The 15986-nt window shown below is 36.4% G+C and overlaps 1 protein-coding gene across 1 annotated transcript in view; it reads right to left on the bottom strand.

Annotated features, from left to right (window-relative positions):
• The window catches only part of LOC145312376 (uncharacterized), a 21418-nt gene extending 9324 nt beyond the window's left edge, over nucleotides 1-12094 (bottom strand). Inside the window, exon 1 of the mRNA XM_080151615.1 lies at nucleotides 12050-12094. Coding sequence (XP_080007741.1) covers nucleotides 12050-12094 — 45 coding nt within the window. The remainder of the gene's footprint in view (nucleotides 1-12049) is intronic.
• Nucleotides 12095-15986: the final 3892 nt, after the last annotated feature.

The raw sequence follows: 15986 nt of genomic DNA, 5'->3' as shown, positions 1-15986 counted from the left end.
TCCATCGCCACTTAAAAGCCCCTTACCTTAATTTATATAACATAGCCTCTACATAGCCTCTCCATCGCCCCTTAATAGCCCCTTATATCCTCCTTCAAAACAGTTATACACCTTCCCAGGATCTATTGGAAGCTACCCTATAAAGGAGAACCATATTGGTTCTGCAGTTAGCGATCTTCTTTGATACATACAGACAATGATCCTGTTACTTTTTATAAGGATTAAAAATAAAATGGCCTAAAGCCATCTCATTACCCATAGGAAGCTTCACTGTAAAGGAGAACCATGTCGGTTTAGTGGTTAGCAAGGTACAGACAGACATACATACAGACAAAGATCCTGTTACTTTATTATAAGGATTAAAATAAAATAGTTATTAACCTCCCCAGGACCTATGAGAAGCTACCCTATTAAGGAGAACGATCTCAGGACCTATAGGAATCTTCACTGTAAAGGAGAACCATATTGGTTCATCGGTTAGCAAGATCCTTCGGTACAGACAGACATTCATACATACAGACAAAGATTCTGTTAATTTATTTTAAGAAATACAGATAAAATTGTTATAAACCTTTCCAGGCCTAAAACCATCTCAGGACCTAATTTCTGCCGTTGACAACTCGAGTTAAGTTACTATATTATTTTTACAATGTTTAACTTATCTGTTATTATTGGCTGACGAAAAGTTTGGGCAAAAAAAAAATTTATTCTTCAATGAAATATCTCTCCAGTATAATTTTGCCAAGTGCTAATTTATTAAGAATAAAGTTTGCCACAAATTTACCAAAAAATCTCATTGTCATTTCGCCAGGGAGGATTAGGATAGTTCCCAAAGTGTTATAAGTTGGCTTATCCAAGAGTGCTGTCTAGTCTCCAAAGTTTTATAATACCGTTTTCTTATTCGTTAGATTAACAACCTTGGGGACTTTTTATTGTTTTGTGATTGTTTAGTTCATTAAGTTGAGTGTCTAAATGTTTCAACCACTAATTCTAAACTAAAGAAGGGGTAATTTTGTGAATCATCAATGGGAATAATTAATATATAAACATACATATATATACAGTGTTTTTTTTTATGAGAGCATTTTTGAAAGCAATTTTACCCTACTTATAGTTATCAGAATTTAATGATTAATGGCTTATTCTCTTCGTTTTTTATAACCATTAACAGAAAAGCAAAAAAATATTTCAGTTTTTATTTAAAAAGTACAGTAAATTCAAAATTTCAAAACATGGGTGTCAACATCTAAAATAGTTATTTCTCGCATCGTATTATAAACGGCTTTCCGCGGATATAGAAAGTACAATTATGAGATTAAAACTAGTTTTTTTAGCCCCGAGGTGCAGAAGGCACCGGCTAAAAAAACTGGGTTTAATCTTATGATTGTACATATCTATATTCGTAGAAAGCTGGATATAATACGATGCTAGACATAGTTTTTTCGTATGGATGAGAACCGGTTCCTATCCACCGGATTCAAATGAATACGAGAAATGGTTTTTGCTCAAATCTTCTACCCTTTCCAAGAATGGAGGGAGTACATTGGGGGGCCAGTATTCCCTCCCTGGTTGAGATATGGCCTTCAAATTTCAAAATGTTCTAGTACATGTCACAAGTAGTATCTATATAAATTTTTAGCTCAATATCTCAACTTTGAAGCGTTTTGCAGCCATTCTTGCAAAGGTAGATTATAAGAAAAATGCACTAAAACCATTTTTAGATGTTGACACCTAAGTTTTAAATTTTTTAATTTACTGTACTTTTTGAATAAAAACTGAAATATTTTTTGCTTTTCTATTAAAGGTTATAAAAAAGAAGAGAATAAGCCAAGTAAGGTAAAATTGCTTTCAAAAAAGTTCTCATAAAAAAACACACTGTATATATGTATATATATCATTTTATCGACAATCGTCTTATCCCTGTAGATCTCTGATTATCAGAGCATTTTTGAAATATTTGCTGCTTATTTTTTGGCTGCCTTTGGCAAAATAATTTTTTTTCATAAAAAATGTATACAAAATTATCGTATTAATTTGGTAAATATATCATTGCACTTGAATTATTTTTAAGTCACTAACGGCTAATCCCATAGATGACCCTAGGAGTACTTTAATGAATAGATGTGGTGGAGAGGGGGGGGAGGGGGAAGGTTAAGAATTTAAGGGAAGTGATACCTTCCGGGGGCTGAAAGTGTTAGTCCCCTCCCCAAAATGAAAACTTTTCCTGCGAGTAAAATAAGCTTCAATGTAAAGGAGAAGCATATCGGTTCAGTTGATACTGATAAACATCCTGTTACTTTAATGTAAATATTAGTTTAAGGATAGTCTGTATAATCTCAGGGATAAAGGAAACATTCGGCAATTTTTACAATAGTCTCCAAAGTTTTATAATGAAGTTTTCTTATTCGTTGGCTCAAAACTTTGGGGACTTTTGTCATATTTTGGTTGTAGTGTTGCAATTTTGTGTATCGTTATTAGGGATGGATAAAAATTTATCGGCCATTGTCTTATTCCTTTAGATCCTTGGTATAATCAACTGAATAACAGTTCCAACAACAAAAATTAAGATATTGCTTCGCTTTTTATGGACAAATATCCTGTTATTTTATTATAAGGAAAAAAAATAAACTATCTTAAAATCATCTCAGTACTCAGCGGTTAGCAAGATCCTACGGTATAGACAGACAGACATACATCATATCGGTTTAGCAGCAAACGAGATCCTTTGCTACAGACAAAAAAAAACTTTGTATATCGACTAGCGGCTACGCCCCCAGCATCTATTGGCTCTGTATTCAAAGGGGAATGAATAAAAGCCTAAAGCCTTCCCAGGACTTAAAATAGAATAGCCTAAAACCATCCCTCGACTTAAAATAAAATAGCCTAAAGCCATTACAAGACAAATATTAAGCTTACCTGAAATAGAAAGCCCAATCTGTTTAGTAGTTATTGAGATCTTAAGTTTCAGAACAGAAAGCCTTACTAACGTGGACAAACACAGGATATTTCGGACAAATGTCGGAGTGGACATTATATAAGTAAAACGCAGAAGTGTCTATAATATCTTAAAAATTAGGTTTCAACAACATTTGTTTAGTTATTTCTACACAGGTTAGGTTAGGTTAAGATATAAATATACAAATAAGCCCCCTGCAGGGGTTAGGCATATAAAAAAACCTATTTGACAGTTGTAAACAATGTGAGAAAAAAATATGTTTTAGTTTAATGAAATGTTCTATCTGTTTCAAACCTTTGCCTTTCGATAGAACTTACCTACTTTGGAAAACTGTTAGACTGATTTTAAAATTTCAGTCTGTGAGAAAAGATATTCAAGATTTTTTTTTGTTTTGAAAGATTTTTATCTTATAAATAAAATAAAAGACACTCCTGCGTTTTACATAAGCAATGTCCACTCCGACGATTGTCCCATTCCTAGGTTTGTCCACTCCAACGTTTGTTTATGTTTTACTACTTTATATAATAGGATAATATGTATTCTTCTTTTATATTTCTCTTTTCTTATTCACTTGCAGCTGCGCTCTTTTTAATGTAAGGAGGCAGAAAAATAGCCTAAACCAATTAGGGGCTTAAATCTGAAAATGAAAAAGCAAAAAACCATCCCATGACCTATGTGAAGCTTCCCTTAAATGGAGAATTTAGTCAGTTTATGAAATTTTTAAGCTTCAGACCAAAAAAAATACTTTTTTTGTTAAAAGAGAGACTTTTCTACAATTAGGGCTAGTCCTTTCGTCATTGCTCTTCTCATTAAGTTAAGCATGTGGTTTTCTCTGCTATTGTTAAAGATAGACTGTTGAGATTTTTAGTGAATATTCCCATGACATATGTATATCCAGTCTATAAATTATTTTGTCTGTCTCTCAATTATGCTTCAAAAGACTTAGGTTTCGTGATAATCTTTGAGTAATAGCATATTCTCTTAAAGTCTGCTCTATAACTTACTTTGTCTGTTTGTCCATTATATGATCCTTATTCAATATTCTATTTAACTAAAAAATTTCATTCTCTTAGTTTATTTTTTTTCTTTATTTCATTATGTTATTATATTATTTATATTTATTTTATTAATTCATTATATTTTCATTATAATTTTCCTTTTTAAATGCGAAACTTTTCTATAGTAAGGATTGGTTTGTCCGTACGTCCAAACGGTTAGACGACATTTTCTTTAATTTAGACATGTTATAAATATCCTATCGATTTCAAACTTTGCAGAATGATTTCTATAACAGTTGGGTACAATACTATATTCATTACTAGAAAGTATGTACGTCCATTTTTTTGTATAATATCATTGTCCCATTCATCTGGGTTTTGGAGTAATGTTTCTTAGGACAACAAGGTTTAGTATTATAATCAAATACTAAAAATAAAATTATGCCCTTTTACTATATTCTATACTAGCAGATTCGCCCCTAGCCTCAGGGGCTTTGCCCCAAGAGGTGATAAAATTTTTTTTTGGCGAAATTCGTAATAGGACCAAGAAAATCTTCAGCAAAAAAAAAAATGGGGGGGGATTTTTTTGTTTTTGGGGGGGTTGGGGGTATCCCACCCCCCAAGAGAATAGCCTAAAACCACCACAGGACCAGTAGGTATATTCCCTGAATAGTAGAATATAATCGGTCCAGTGGTTACCGAGATCTTAAGGGACTGACAGACGGACAGACAGACGGACAGACAGACGGACAGACAGACGGACAGACAGACAGACGGATGGACAGACATCATTCTACTTTGTATTATAGATTTACGCTAATTTTAACAAAATTTATGTTTGACCTCCTGATTTTAGAGCTTTGCTTTTGTGAATGTTGTTATCCTTGTTATCTTGCTTTTTTTTCCTTTTTCATAACCTATTATATAAAGTAGTAATCTTTTTTTTGTCTGTAGAAAAGCTAACCGCTGAACCTATATGGTTCTCCTTTACAGTGAAGCTTCTTTTAAGTTCATAGAGGGTTTATAATTATTTCGAGGGAGGGTATCTCCACCCTCCCAGAAAATTCACCCCAAGAAAAATATTACCCCATCCCCTCAAAAAATCTTTTTAACTTTTTAAAAGCAAAGCTTTTCTATATTAAGGATCAGTCCGTACGTCCGTAACGGTTAGCTATTTTCGTTAATTTAGGCATGTGATTCCTGTAGTAGAAAGGTACGATTTAGAAAGTCTATAATCATTATCAGAATATCCATACGTCCATTTTAAGCATACTAATTATTAACTTACAACAAATTTTTATGTATCAAAATTATCCGATTAATCTGATTTCTGGGATACTGATTCCTAGGACAACAAAATAGAATGTTATAAGCGAATCATATCTATAATCAAGTCCAAAAAATGTGAGTACGTCCTTAAGCATTTTCCTGCATGTTAGCAATTTCTCAATAAATTTACTTACAATTTTGTTTCGAATTTTAAATTTATGTTCTGACTATTCAGTTCTGACACTCTACATTATTAATGTTCATTAAAGGACGCCTGCAAGAAATAACACGCTTTAACTGCTAAAAGACTGCCACAAGAAGACCCAATACCCCAAATTATAAGCCTTCAGCTTCAATAACAAAAAAGTTCTAGGCATTTCAAAATAGCATTTTATGTACAATGGAATTTTTGAAAGATTTCCAATGCTCATAAAAGAAAAAACAATATTAAATTACGTTGCCTAGACATAAAATTATAACCTTATCTTTGTCAGAAACTTAGATTGCCTGTAACTGATTACATTTTTACAATAAAAACACCACATTTCATAGTCAAAATCTATGAAAAAAAATCGATTTAAATTGCATTTTTAAACGAAAATCATAGCGGAAACAAAGGGGTAAACTAATACAAGCTTAGCTGTGATTGGTTGTTAAGCTGATTCAGCCTTCTGATTGGCTACAGTACATTCGGTACAACGCAAGTAAAACTTATTTTTTTTTAATGATTTTGACTATAAAAATGGGTATTTTTATTGTAAAAATATAATTAGTTACTGGAAACCTAAATTTATGACAAAAATAAGCTTATAATTTTGTTTCTAGGCCACGTAGTTTAATTTTAAAGTTTTCAACATGAGCATTGCAATTCTTTCAAAATTTCCATTGTACATAAAATGTCATTTTAAAATGCCTAGAACTTTTTTGTTATAGAAGCTGAAGGCTTCAAATTTGGGGTATTTGGTCTACTTGTGGCAGTCTTTCAGCAGTTAAAGCGTGGTATTTCTTGCAGGCTTCCTTTAAACTTTTTTCTACCGTTTCAGAGCTTTGCTTTTATAAATGTTGTCATCCTTGTCATCCTTTTAAAACTTAAATTTAAAACTGTAGAGGGTCACATTCCTTCCTTACCTTAATGCCCTACCTTCTATAATGAAGGGGCAATACAATTACAGAGGCTGTACAGGAGCCATAAAGGGCCTATGTTATATAAATTAAGGTAAGGGGCGATGAAGAGGCTATGAAGGGGCTATGTTATATAAATTAAGGTAAGAGGCTATTAAGGGGCGATGGAGAGGCTATGTAGGGGCTATGTTATATAATTAAGGTAAGGGGCTATTAAGGGGCGATGGAGATGCTTTGTAGGGCCTATGTTATATAAATTAAGGTAAGAGGCTATTAAGGGGCGATGGAGAGGCTATGTAGGGGCTATGTTATATAAATTAGGGTAAGGGGCTATTTAGGGGCGATGGAGAGGCTATGTAGGGGCTATGTTATATATATTAAGGTAAGGATTATATAAATTAAGGTAAGAGGCTATTAAGGGGCGATGGAGAGGCTATGTAGGGGCTATGCTATATAAATTAAGGTAAGGGGCTATTAAGGGGCGATTGAGAGGCTATGTAGGGGCTATGTTACATAATTAAGGTAAGGGGCTATTAAGGGGCGATGGAGAGGCTATGTAGAGGCTATGTTATATAAATTAAGGTAAGGGGCTATTAAGGGGCGATGGAGAGGCTATGTAGGGGCTATGTTATATAAATTAAGGTAAGGAGCTATTAAGGGGCGATGGAGAGGCTATGTAGGGGCTATGTTATATAAATTAGGGTAAGGGGCTATTCAGGGGCGATGGAGAGGCTATGTAGGGGCTATGTTATATATATTAAGGTAAGGATTATATAAATTAAGGTAAGAGGCTATTAAGGGGCGATGGAGAGGCTATGTAGGGGCTATGCTATATAAATTAAGGTAAGGGGCTATTAAGGGGCGATGGAGAGGCTATGTAGGGCTATGTTATATAAATTAAGGTAAGGGGCTATTAAGGGGCGATGGAGAGGCTATGTAGAGGCTATGTTATATAAATTAAGGTAAGGGGCTATTAAGGGGCGATGGAGAGGCTATGTAGGGGCTATGTTATATAAATTAGGGTAAGGGGCTATTTAGGGGCGATGGAGAGGCTATGTAGGGGCTATGTTATATATATTAAGGTAAGGATTATATAAATTAAGGTAAGAGACTATTAAGGGGCGATGGAGAGGCTATGTAGGGGCTATGCTATATAAATTAAGGTAAGGGGCTATTAAGGGGCGATGGAGAGGCTATGTAGGGCTATGTTATATAAATTAAGGTAAGGGGCTATTAAGGGGCGATGGAGAGGCTATGTAGAGGCTATGTTATATAAATTAAGGTAAGGGGCTATTAAGGGGCGATGGAGAGGCTATGTAGGGGCTATGTTATATAAATTAGGGTAAGGGGCTATTTAGGGGCGATGGAGAGGCTATGTAGGGGCTATGTTATATATATTAAGGTAAGGATTATATAAATTAAGGTAAGAGGCTATTAAGGGGCGATGGAGAGGCTATGTAGGGGCTATGCTATATAAATTAAGGTAAGGGGCTATTAAGGGGCGATGGAGAGGCTATGTAGGGCTATGTTATATAAATTAAGGTAAGGGGCTATTAAGGGGCGATGGAGAGGCTATGTAGGGGCTATGTTATATAAATTAAGGTAAGGAGCTATTAAGGGGCGATGGAGAGGCTATGTAGGGGCTATGTTATATAAATTAGGGTAAGGGGCTATTTAGGGGCGATGGAGAGGCTATGTAGGGGCTATGTTACATAATTAAGGTAAGAGGCTATTATGGGGCGATGGAGAGGCTATGTAGGAGCTTTGTTATATAGATTAAGGTAAGGGGCTATTAAGGGGCGATGGAGAGGCTTTGTAGGGGCTATGTTATATAGATTAGGGTAAGGGGCTATTAAGGGGCGATGGAGAGGCTATATAGGGGCTATGTTATATAAATTAAGGTAAGAGGCTATTAAGGGGCGATTGAGAGGCTATGTAGGGGCTATGTTACATAATTAAGGTAAGGGGCTATTAAGGGGCGATGGAGAGGCTATATAGGAGCTTTGTTATATAAATTTAGGTAAGGGGCTATTAAGGGGCGATGGAGAGGCTATGTAGGGGCAATGTTATATAATTAAATTAAGTGGCTATTAAGGGGCGATAGAGAGGCCATATAGGAGCTTTGTTATATAAATTAAGGTAAGGGGCTATTAAGGGGCGATGGAGGAGCGATGTAGGGGCCATCAAGTTGCAATGTAATATAAATTTGGAGAAGGAGCGATGAAGGGGCGATGTAGGAGCGATGAAGGAGCGATGGAGGAGCGATGGAGGAGCTATGTAGGAGCGATGTAGGGGCCATCAAGTTGCAATGTAATATAAATTTGGAGAAGGAGCGATGAAGGGGCGATGTAGGAGCAATGAAGGAGCGATGTAGGAGCGATGTAGGGGCCATCACAGTACAATTTAATATAAATTTGAAGAAGGAGCGATGAAGGGGCGATGTAGGAGCGATGGAGGGGCGATGTAGGGGCTATGTTATATAAATTAAGGTAAGGGGCGATGGAGAGGCTATGTAGGGGCTATGTTATATAAATTAGGGTAAGGGGCTATTCAGGGGCGATGGAGAGGCTATGTAGGGGCTATGTTATATATATTAAGGTAAGGATTATATAAATTAAGGTAAGAGGCTATTAAGGGGCGATGGAGAGGCTATGTAGGGGCTATGCTATATAAATTAAGGTAAGGGGCTATTAAGGGGCGATGGAGAGGCTATGTAGGGCTATGTTATATAAATTAAGGTAAGGGGCTATTAAGGGGCGATGGAGAGGCTATGTAGGGGCTATGTTATATAAATTAAGGTAAGGAGCTATTAAGGGGCGATGGAGAGGCTATGTAGGGGCTATGTTATATAAATTAGGGTAAGGGGCTATTTAGGGGCGATGGAGAGGCTATGTAGGGGCTATGTTACATAATTAAGGTAAGAGGCTATTATGGGGCGATGGAGAGGCTATGTAGGAGCTTTGTTATATAGATTAAGGTAAGGGGCTATTAAGGGGCGATGGAGAGGCTTTGTAGGGGCTATGTTATATAGATTAGGGTAAGGGGCTATTAAGGGGCGATGGAGAGGCTATATAGGGGCTATGTTATATAAATTAAGGTAAGAGGCTATTAAGGGGCGATTGAGAGGCTATGTAGGGGCTATGTTACATAATTAAGGTAAGGGGCTATTAAGGGGCGATGGAGAGGCTATATAGGAGCTTTGTTATATAAATTTAGGTAAGGGGCTATTAAGGGGCGATGGAGAGGCTATGTAGGGGCAATGTTATATAATTAAATTAAGTGGCTATTAAGGGGCGATAGAGAGGCCATATAGGAGCTTTGTTATATAAATTAAGGTAAGGGGCTATTAAGGGGCGATGGAGGAGCGATGTAGGGGCCATCAAGTTGCAATGTAATATAAATTTGGAGAAGGAGCGATGAAGGGGCGATGTAGGAGCGATGAAGGAGCGATGGAGGAGCGATGGAGGAGCTATGTAGGAGCGATGTAGGGGCCATCAAGTTGCAATGTAATATAAATTTGGAGAAGGAGCGATGAAGGGGCGATGTAGGAGCAATGAAGGAGCGATGTAGGAGCGATGTAGGGGCCATCACAGTACAATTTAATATAAATTTGAAGAAGGAGCGATGAAGGGGCGATGTAGGAGCGATGGAGGGGCGATGTATGGGCTATGTTATATAAATTAAGGTAAGGGGCGATGGAGAGGCTATGTAGGGGCTATGTTATATAAATTAAGGTAAGGGGCGATGGAGAGGCTATGTAGGGGCTATGTTATATAAATTAAGGTAATGGGCTTTTAAGGGGCGATGGAGAGGCTATGTAGGAGCTATGTTATATAAATTAAGGTAAGGGACTATTAAGGGGCAATGGAGAGGCTATGTAGGAGCTTTGTTATATAAATAAAGGTAAGGGGCTATTAGGGGCGATGGAGAGGCTATGTAGGGGCTTTGTTATATAAATTAAGATAAGGGGCTATTAAGGGGCGATGGAGAGGCTATGTAGGGGCTATGTTATAAAAATTAAGGTAAGGAGCTATTAAGGGGCGATGGAGAGGCTATGTAGGGGCTTTTTTATATAAATTAAGGTAAGGGGCTATTAAGGGGCGATGGGGCGATGGAGGAGCGATGGAGGAGAGATGTAGGGGCCATCAAAGTACAATGTAATATAAATTTGTGGAAGGAGCGATGAAGGGGCGATGTAGGAGCGATGGAGGAGCGATGGAGGAGCGATGTAGCAGCGATGTAGGGGCCATCAAGTTGCAATGTTATATAAATTTGGAGAAGGAGCGATGAAGGGGCGATGGAGGAGCGATGTAGGAGCGATGTAGGGGCCATCAAGTTGCAATGTAATATAAATTTGGAGAAGGGGCGATGTAGGAGCGATGAAGGAGCGATGTAGGAGCGATGTAGGGGCCATCACAGTACAATGTAATATAAATTTGAAGAAGGAGCGATGAAGGGGCGATGTAGGAGCGATGGAGGGGCGATGTAGGGGCCATCAAAGTACAATGTAATATAAATTTGAAGAAGGAGCGATGAAGGGGTGATGTAGGAGCGATGGAGGGGCGATGTAGGGGCCATCAAAGTACAATGTAATATAAATTTGGAGAAGGAGCGATGGAGGAGCGATGAAGGGGCGATGTAGGAGCGATGTAGGGGCCATCAAGGGACTAAGATATATATAATAGTGAAGGGGCCATGAAGAGGCGATATTTAATTAAATAGCCCCTTGGGATAAGAGGACATATCATCTCCTCTTTAGAAGGGGCGATAAAGGAGCGATAAAGGATCATTTAATCGCCTCTTAGGGCAAGGGGCTATTAAATCGCTCCTTTCAAGGAGTCATAACATCGCCTCTTGTTATAAGGGGCTATTAAATCGCTCCTTTCAAGGAGCCATTACATCGCCCCATGTCATAAGAGGCGATCAATTAAAATCATCGCCCCATATGGAGCGATGTCATGGAAAGGACTATACCCACCTAATCTAACCTGACCTAAAGTAATAATCAACCTTTATGTGCTTAACTTTATGCACTTTGAGGGAATTCGCCAGAAAGGGTTTTTATGAACATAAGACTGTAGTGGATAGGCCTCATTTTATATTTATATCAATGAAATGACGATGAAAATATTAATAACATCACAGTAGGTTTTAATCGACAACTAATGTGTCAGCGAAGATTATATCTAATTATATTTCCTGTACTTTTTGACATCAAACATTTAATTACAAATCAACATGTCTAACAGCTAAATAATCCAATTTGTTATTTGCCTGATTTATCCTATTAGTTGATTATTAATTTTTTAAAAATATAGCTGCGAACCTAAAGTGATAATTATCCTTGTCTCCTTTTGAAGGCAAGCTTGAAGATATATTTGTTTGATATAAAATTGTTCCAAAATAGAATGAGACGCTGGAAGCATACAAATTGTATATTTTCACAATTGTCATTATGGTCCCTCCATGCGTTGTTTTACCACACAAATAACCCCCCTTGCATTAAATTAAATTCAGATTAATGGGAAGAGTTAGATGCTAAAGTCCATAGAGGATAGAGGCGTAGCCGCTAGTATCAATATAAAAGGACAAATGAACATAAAATCGTCAATTTTAAAGATTTTATTAAATTTCAAAAACTGGGAAGCAAATTGGGTATAATACTTTTAGATTATTCAATAAAATCGCCACCAGCCCCAATCACCGCCTCTACCAGCCCCCTGAACCGCCCACAGGCTCTGACCGCCATGTCCCTGTCCAAGATGGCGAAGTTCTTCTTAATAATGGCAATGAGGGAGGTTTTTGTGGAATGGGCATGTCTACTGGTACATGCTTAAAATTAGCCCCAGGCCCAACAGTCCATTGGAATAAGATAGGGGCTGCTGGGAGGCCACATCTCCTTCGAGACGTGAGTAACCGCAGGATCCAAATTCACCCATCTTTCAAGCTAACCTTCGACACGGCGGCTCTCATTTGGGCCACAGTTGAGCTAGAACAACGTTCTATACATTTTTAGAAATGGCATGAAGATTTATCTAGTGTTATTAGCGCAACCCATAGTCTAAAACGATTTTTAGGGTTCCATATAGGCCCCTTTAGTCCAGAACCGAGAAATATTTAAGATTTTAGACGTTTTTTACATCTCAAAATCTGCCACGTTTTACTTTGCCGGAGTACTACGGCCAAGCCAGCTGGGATAGAGAGCTCTAGTCTTTTCTAGTGTCTTACTTATGTGTTCAACAGTAACTCCAGCAAGTTTTATAGGTCTATCTCATCTACAAATGAACTAAGGTCAGATTTAGTAGAACATAGTCGAGAATCCAGGATATAGTACGGGCGCACTCCGAATCCGCCTTGTTGAACATATGCGCTGCCAGCTGCTCGGAGTACATGTCCTCAATCATCCAAAGATTTTTTAGGGCATAAAGGTCATTACCTAAGCTTTTTATAGTGGGGTCATACGTCCTGATTGGTCAAGTAGTTTTGGAGTTATGGCCGTTTGAAAAATGTCCGGTCTTATTTGCCCCACCCTGTATATATAAGATATATATTTATGTGTATAAATATTTTATATACGTTTATTGTCAAGTATTTTCTGTTTACTTTTTAAATATTTTCTTTTTCTCTTAAATTTTTTCCTTTTTTGAATTGAAAAACAAAGAATGATTTTAAAAATTGCCTAGAAATTAAAGTGAATATTTACACAAAGAGAAATTAATATGTATTGTTTTGTTGAGTAAATTAATTAGTGGGACAAAAATGAAATTATACTTTCAAGCAATTTGGAAGCTAACCTACACAAAAAAATAAATTGTTCTCATTATTCTTTGCATATCATCTTTTTAAATGCAGCTTAACTATGCCAGACCAGAGTTAAAAACAATTTCTTCATTGTTTATCAATAATCAAGTGCATACAAGAATAGAGCAAACATACAGACTAGCAAAATTATAGCGTAATAAAGATTTTTTTAATATTAACAACATTTACTAAATATGGAGCTGTCGCTGTATTAAAGTTTACTGTAGTGTTTTCATTGAAATATAATTTTGTTAAAATGGTACTATATGGGTTATTTTAGTTTTGTGATTTAAATAAAAATAATCTGATATTCCCTACATAATTCATGGTTCATACCTAGTCTATCAAATATCTATCTATCTATTTTATATAACAAGTATCCATCCACTTTATTAGTGGCAAAGCTTCTCTATAATTTATAAAATTAGCTCGTGTGTGTGTTTTCTTAGTGTTTGGACCTAAGTAGTCAGGACGAGACACTTTTTTATTGCAAGGACCAGTTCAAGCTCAACGTTCAAGTAAATTATGACTTGGCCCGCTGTCTCATAAGAGCTACTCTTTATTACCTCAACCTCGCCGAGTAAAAAAGAGTTAAAGACTCTAGGGGGCTAGGTGTCGCTTCGGGTACTAGACCTCTCTCCACGCACCTTGGAACATACATACAATACTTATGATTGCAGTGTAAAGCGTCCAATCACCCATCAGACAACCAACTCTCTGAGATGCACGACCTTTGTCTGAGAAGTCCCCACTGTGCATGGTAGCGAGTTGCGCCTGTTTTGGGCCAAGGCATTCCCCTCACTCTAACTATTTACGTCGCGCATCTGACATAGAAGCAGTGGGAACCATTTTTAACGTCTTTAGTTATGACGCGGTGTCGGACCGAGATTCGAACCTACCACCTTCCCGACGACGAGCGGATGCGCTACGTGTTGAGCCACGGTCGCGAGTAACCTCCTCGCCGAGTAAGTCTGATGTCCCAAATTAAGTTACAGTAATGAATGAATGACGCTTTCCGCAGAGGAGCTTGGGATAAGGGCTACACTGGTACTCAGTATTGAAAAGAATTGGTTGTCTAGCTGCTTAACAATTTGAAAATATACCAAAAAGCGCTATAATCACAGAATAGCTTTACTGTAAATATTCAACTAAGATACTTCTCTATTTTGAATATAATTATCTTTGTTTTAGTATCTATGTAGATAGGGGAAAAATTGAATAAAGCTATAAATTGACCAGACGGCGGATAGAAGTTTTTAACCTATTTGTTTTTATTGCACATGCATGTTTGTTAGTTTGTCAATTATTTTCTTTCTTAGCTTTATTTAGTTACACAATATGTATAAGTATAGATGTATAACCTAGACATCTACCTGCTACCTGGCCCAAGTGGTGGGGACCGTTTTCGTCTGCTAGTAATTTTTTTCTGCTTTATTGACTGATTTTCAAAGACCCAATTGAAAAACGGTACAGCGCTTCACCATGTGGGTAGAGTTACATATAGCTAATGCCCCCTCTTTTCTTTTACTTTAATAGTCAATTTACATACTAGCAGCAAAAAAAGATCTGTATACTCATTTGAGATTCATATAATATACCATAATTCCTGAGCCAGCGGTAAACGATTTAAACATGCATGTTAAAATAAAAGTTGCTGAGACCTGGTATAAAGTGGGTGATATCTAGATTAGATTTAATGTTTAAAGCTTCCCTAGGTCTATATACTAGTAAAGTATAATCTAGGAATAAATGGATACTTATCTTTGGGAGCGAAGCTACTTTGGTATTATGTTTTTATATTGGTTTGTATTCCTTATATTAAAAACATGATTATTCAACTTCAACAAAGATCTTAATCTTTTAGACATAGATTAATTATGTATATGAATAGTGAAAAATACAGAAAGGCGAACAAAATAAATAGAAATTTATTAGTAGTAAGGGAAATCTTCAAGATCGAAATTGCTGACAATATAATTAATGGTAAATGTTTGTACAGAACATTTTTTAAATATAGGTTTTATTTGAGTCTTACAACTGATTTAAAAAGTTTTAATCACAAAAATGTACAAAACAAAGATATTTAAACTGACCAATAAGTGATGTCCATGTTAGCAACCTAAATTGACGACTATTTTTAACCTGTCATAATATCCACGTATATTCTTCATCAATATTCCTATTCATTTATCCGTATGAGGTCACTTTCTATCTAAATTGAATTTTGAATAAATTTGCGTGGTGTGCGTATATACACATGTACACGGAACAAGTGCGTTTTGTATTAGTGAAAATAACGATATCGTTCAACCTTAATGTATTTTTCCCCATTGTTTTTTTATTTTTTTTTCCTTTAAAGTTTTAAGGCTACTCTATAACTAAGGAAATTATATACTTTTTTCAATAATTAATACGTATGTAACTTTTGTATTAATCAATTAATCCTGAAAAAAACTTAGACGTGCAGGTGTTGGTGAAAGGGGGGGGGGGGGCTGAGAGAGTACAACCACCCTTTAATCAGATTAAAGCAAATGTAACTATTTTTCTTATTTATTGTATTTATATAACATACTTATTTGTGGAAGCTGGTTATAGTACCTTTAAAAAAAATAACGTCATTCATACAAATGACCAATGGTAATCCAGTAAAAATTTTAATTGACCAATTGTAGGTCAGTATGACATATTTTTTATAAAAAGCTTCTAATTGCTGAGCCATAATCTACCTACACTGACTGAATATGGGAAGAGGTCTTGAGTATTGCATGACTAACCGACCAACCTACCCTTAAAGTTGTATAAAAACATGTAGAATATAAATCAATTAAATTAAAATCCAT

The sequence above is a fragment of the Acartia tonsa genome, chromosome 2 (genome assembly GCF_053477335.1).
Source record: "Acartia tonsa isolate MP-2025a chromosome 2, ASM5347733v1, whole genome shotgun sequence".
Taxonomy (NCBI): Eukaryota; Metazoa; Arthropoda; class Copepoda; order Calanoida; family Acartiidae; genus Acartia; species Acartia tonsa.
This window is presented reverse-complemented; position numbering and strand designations above follow the sequence as displayed.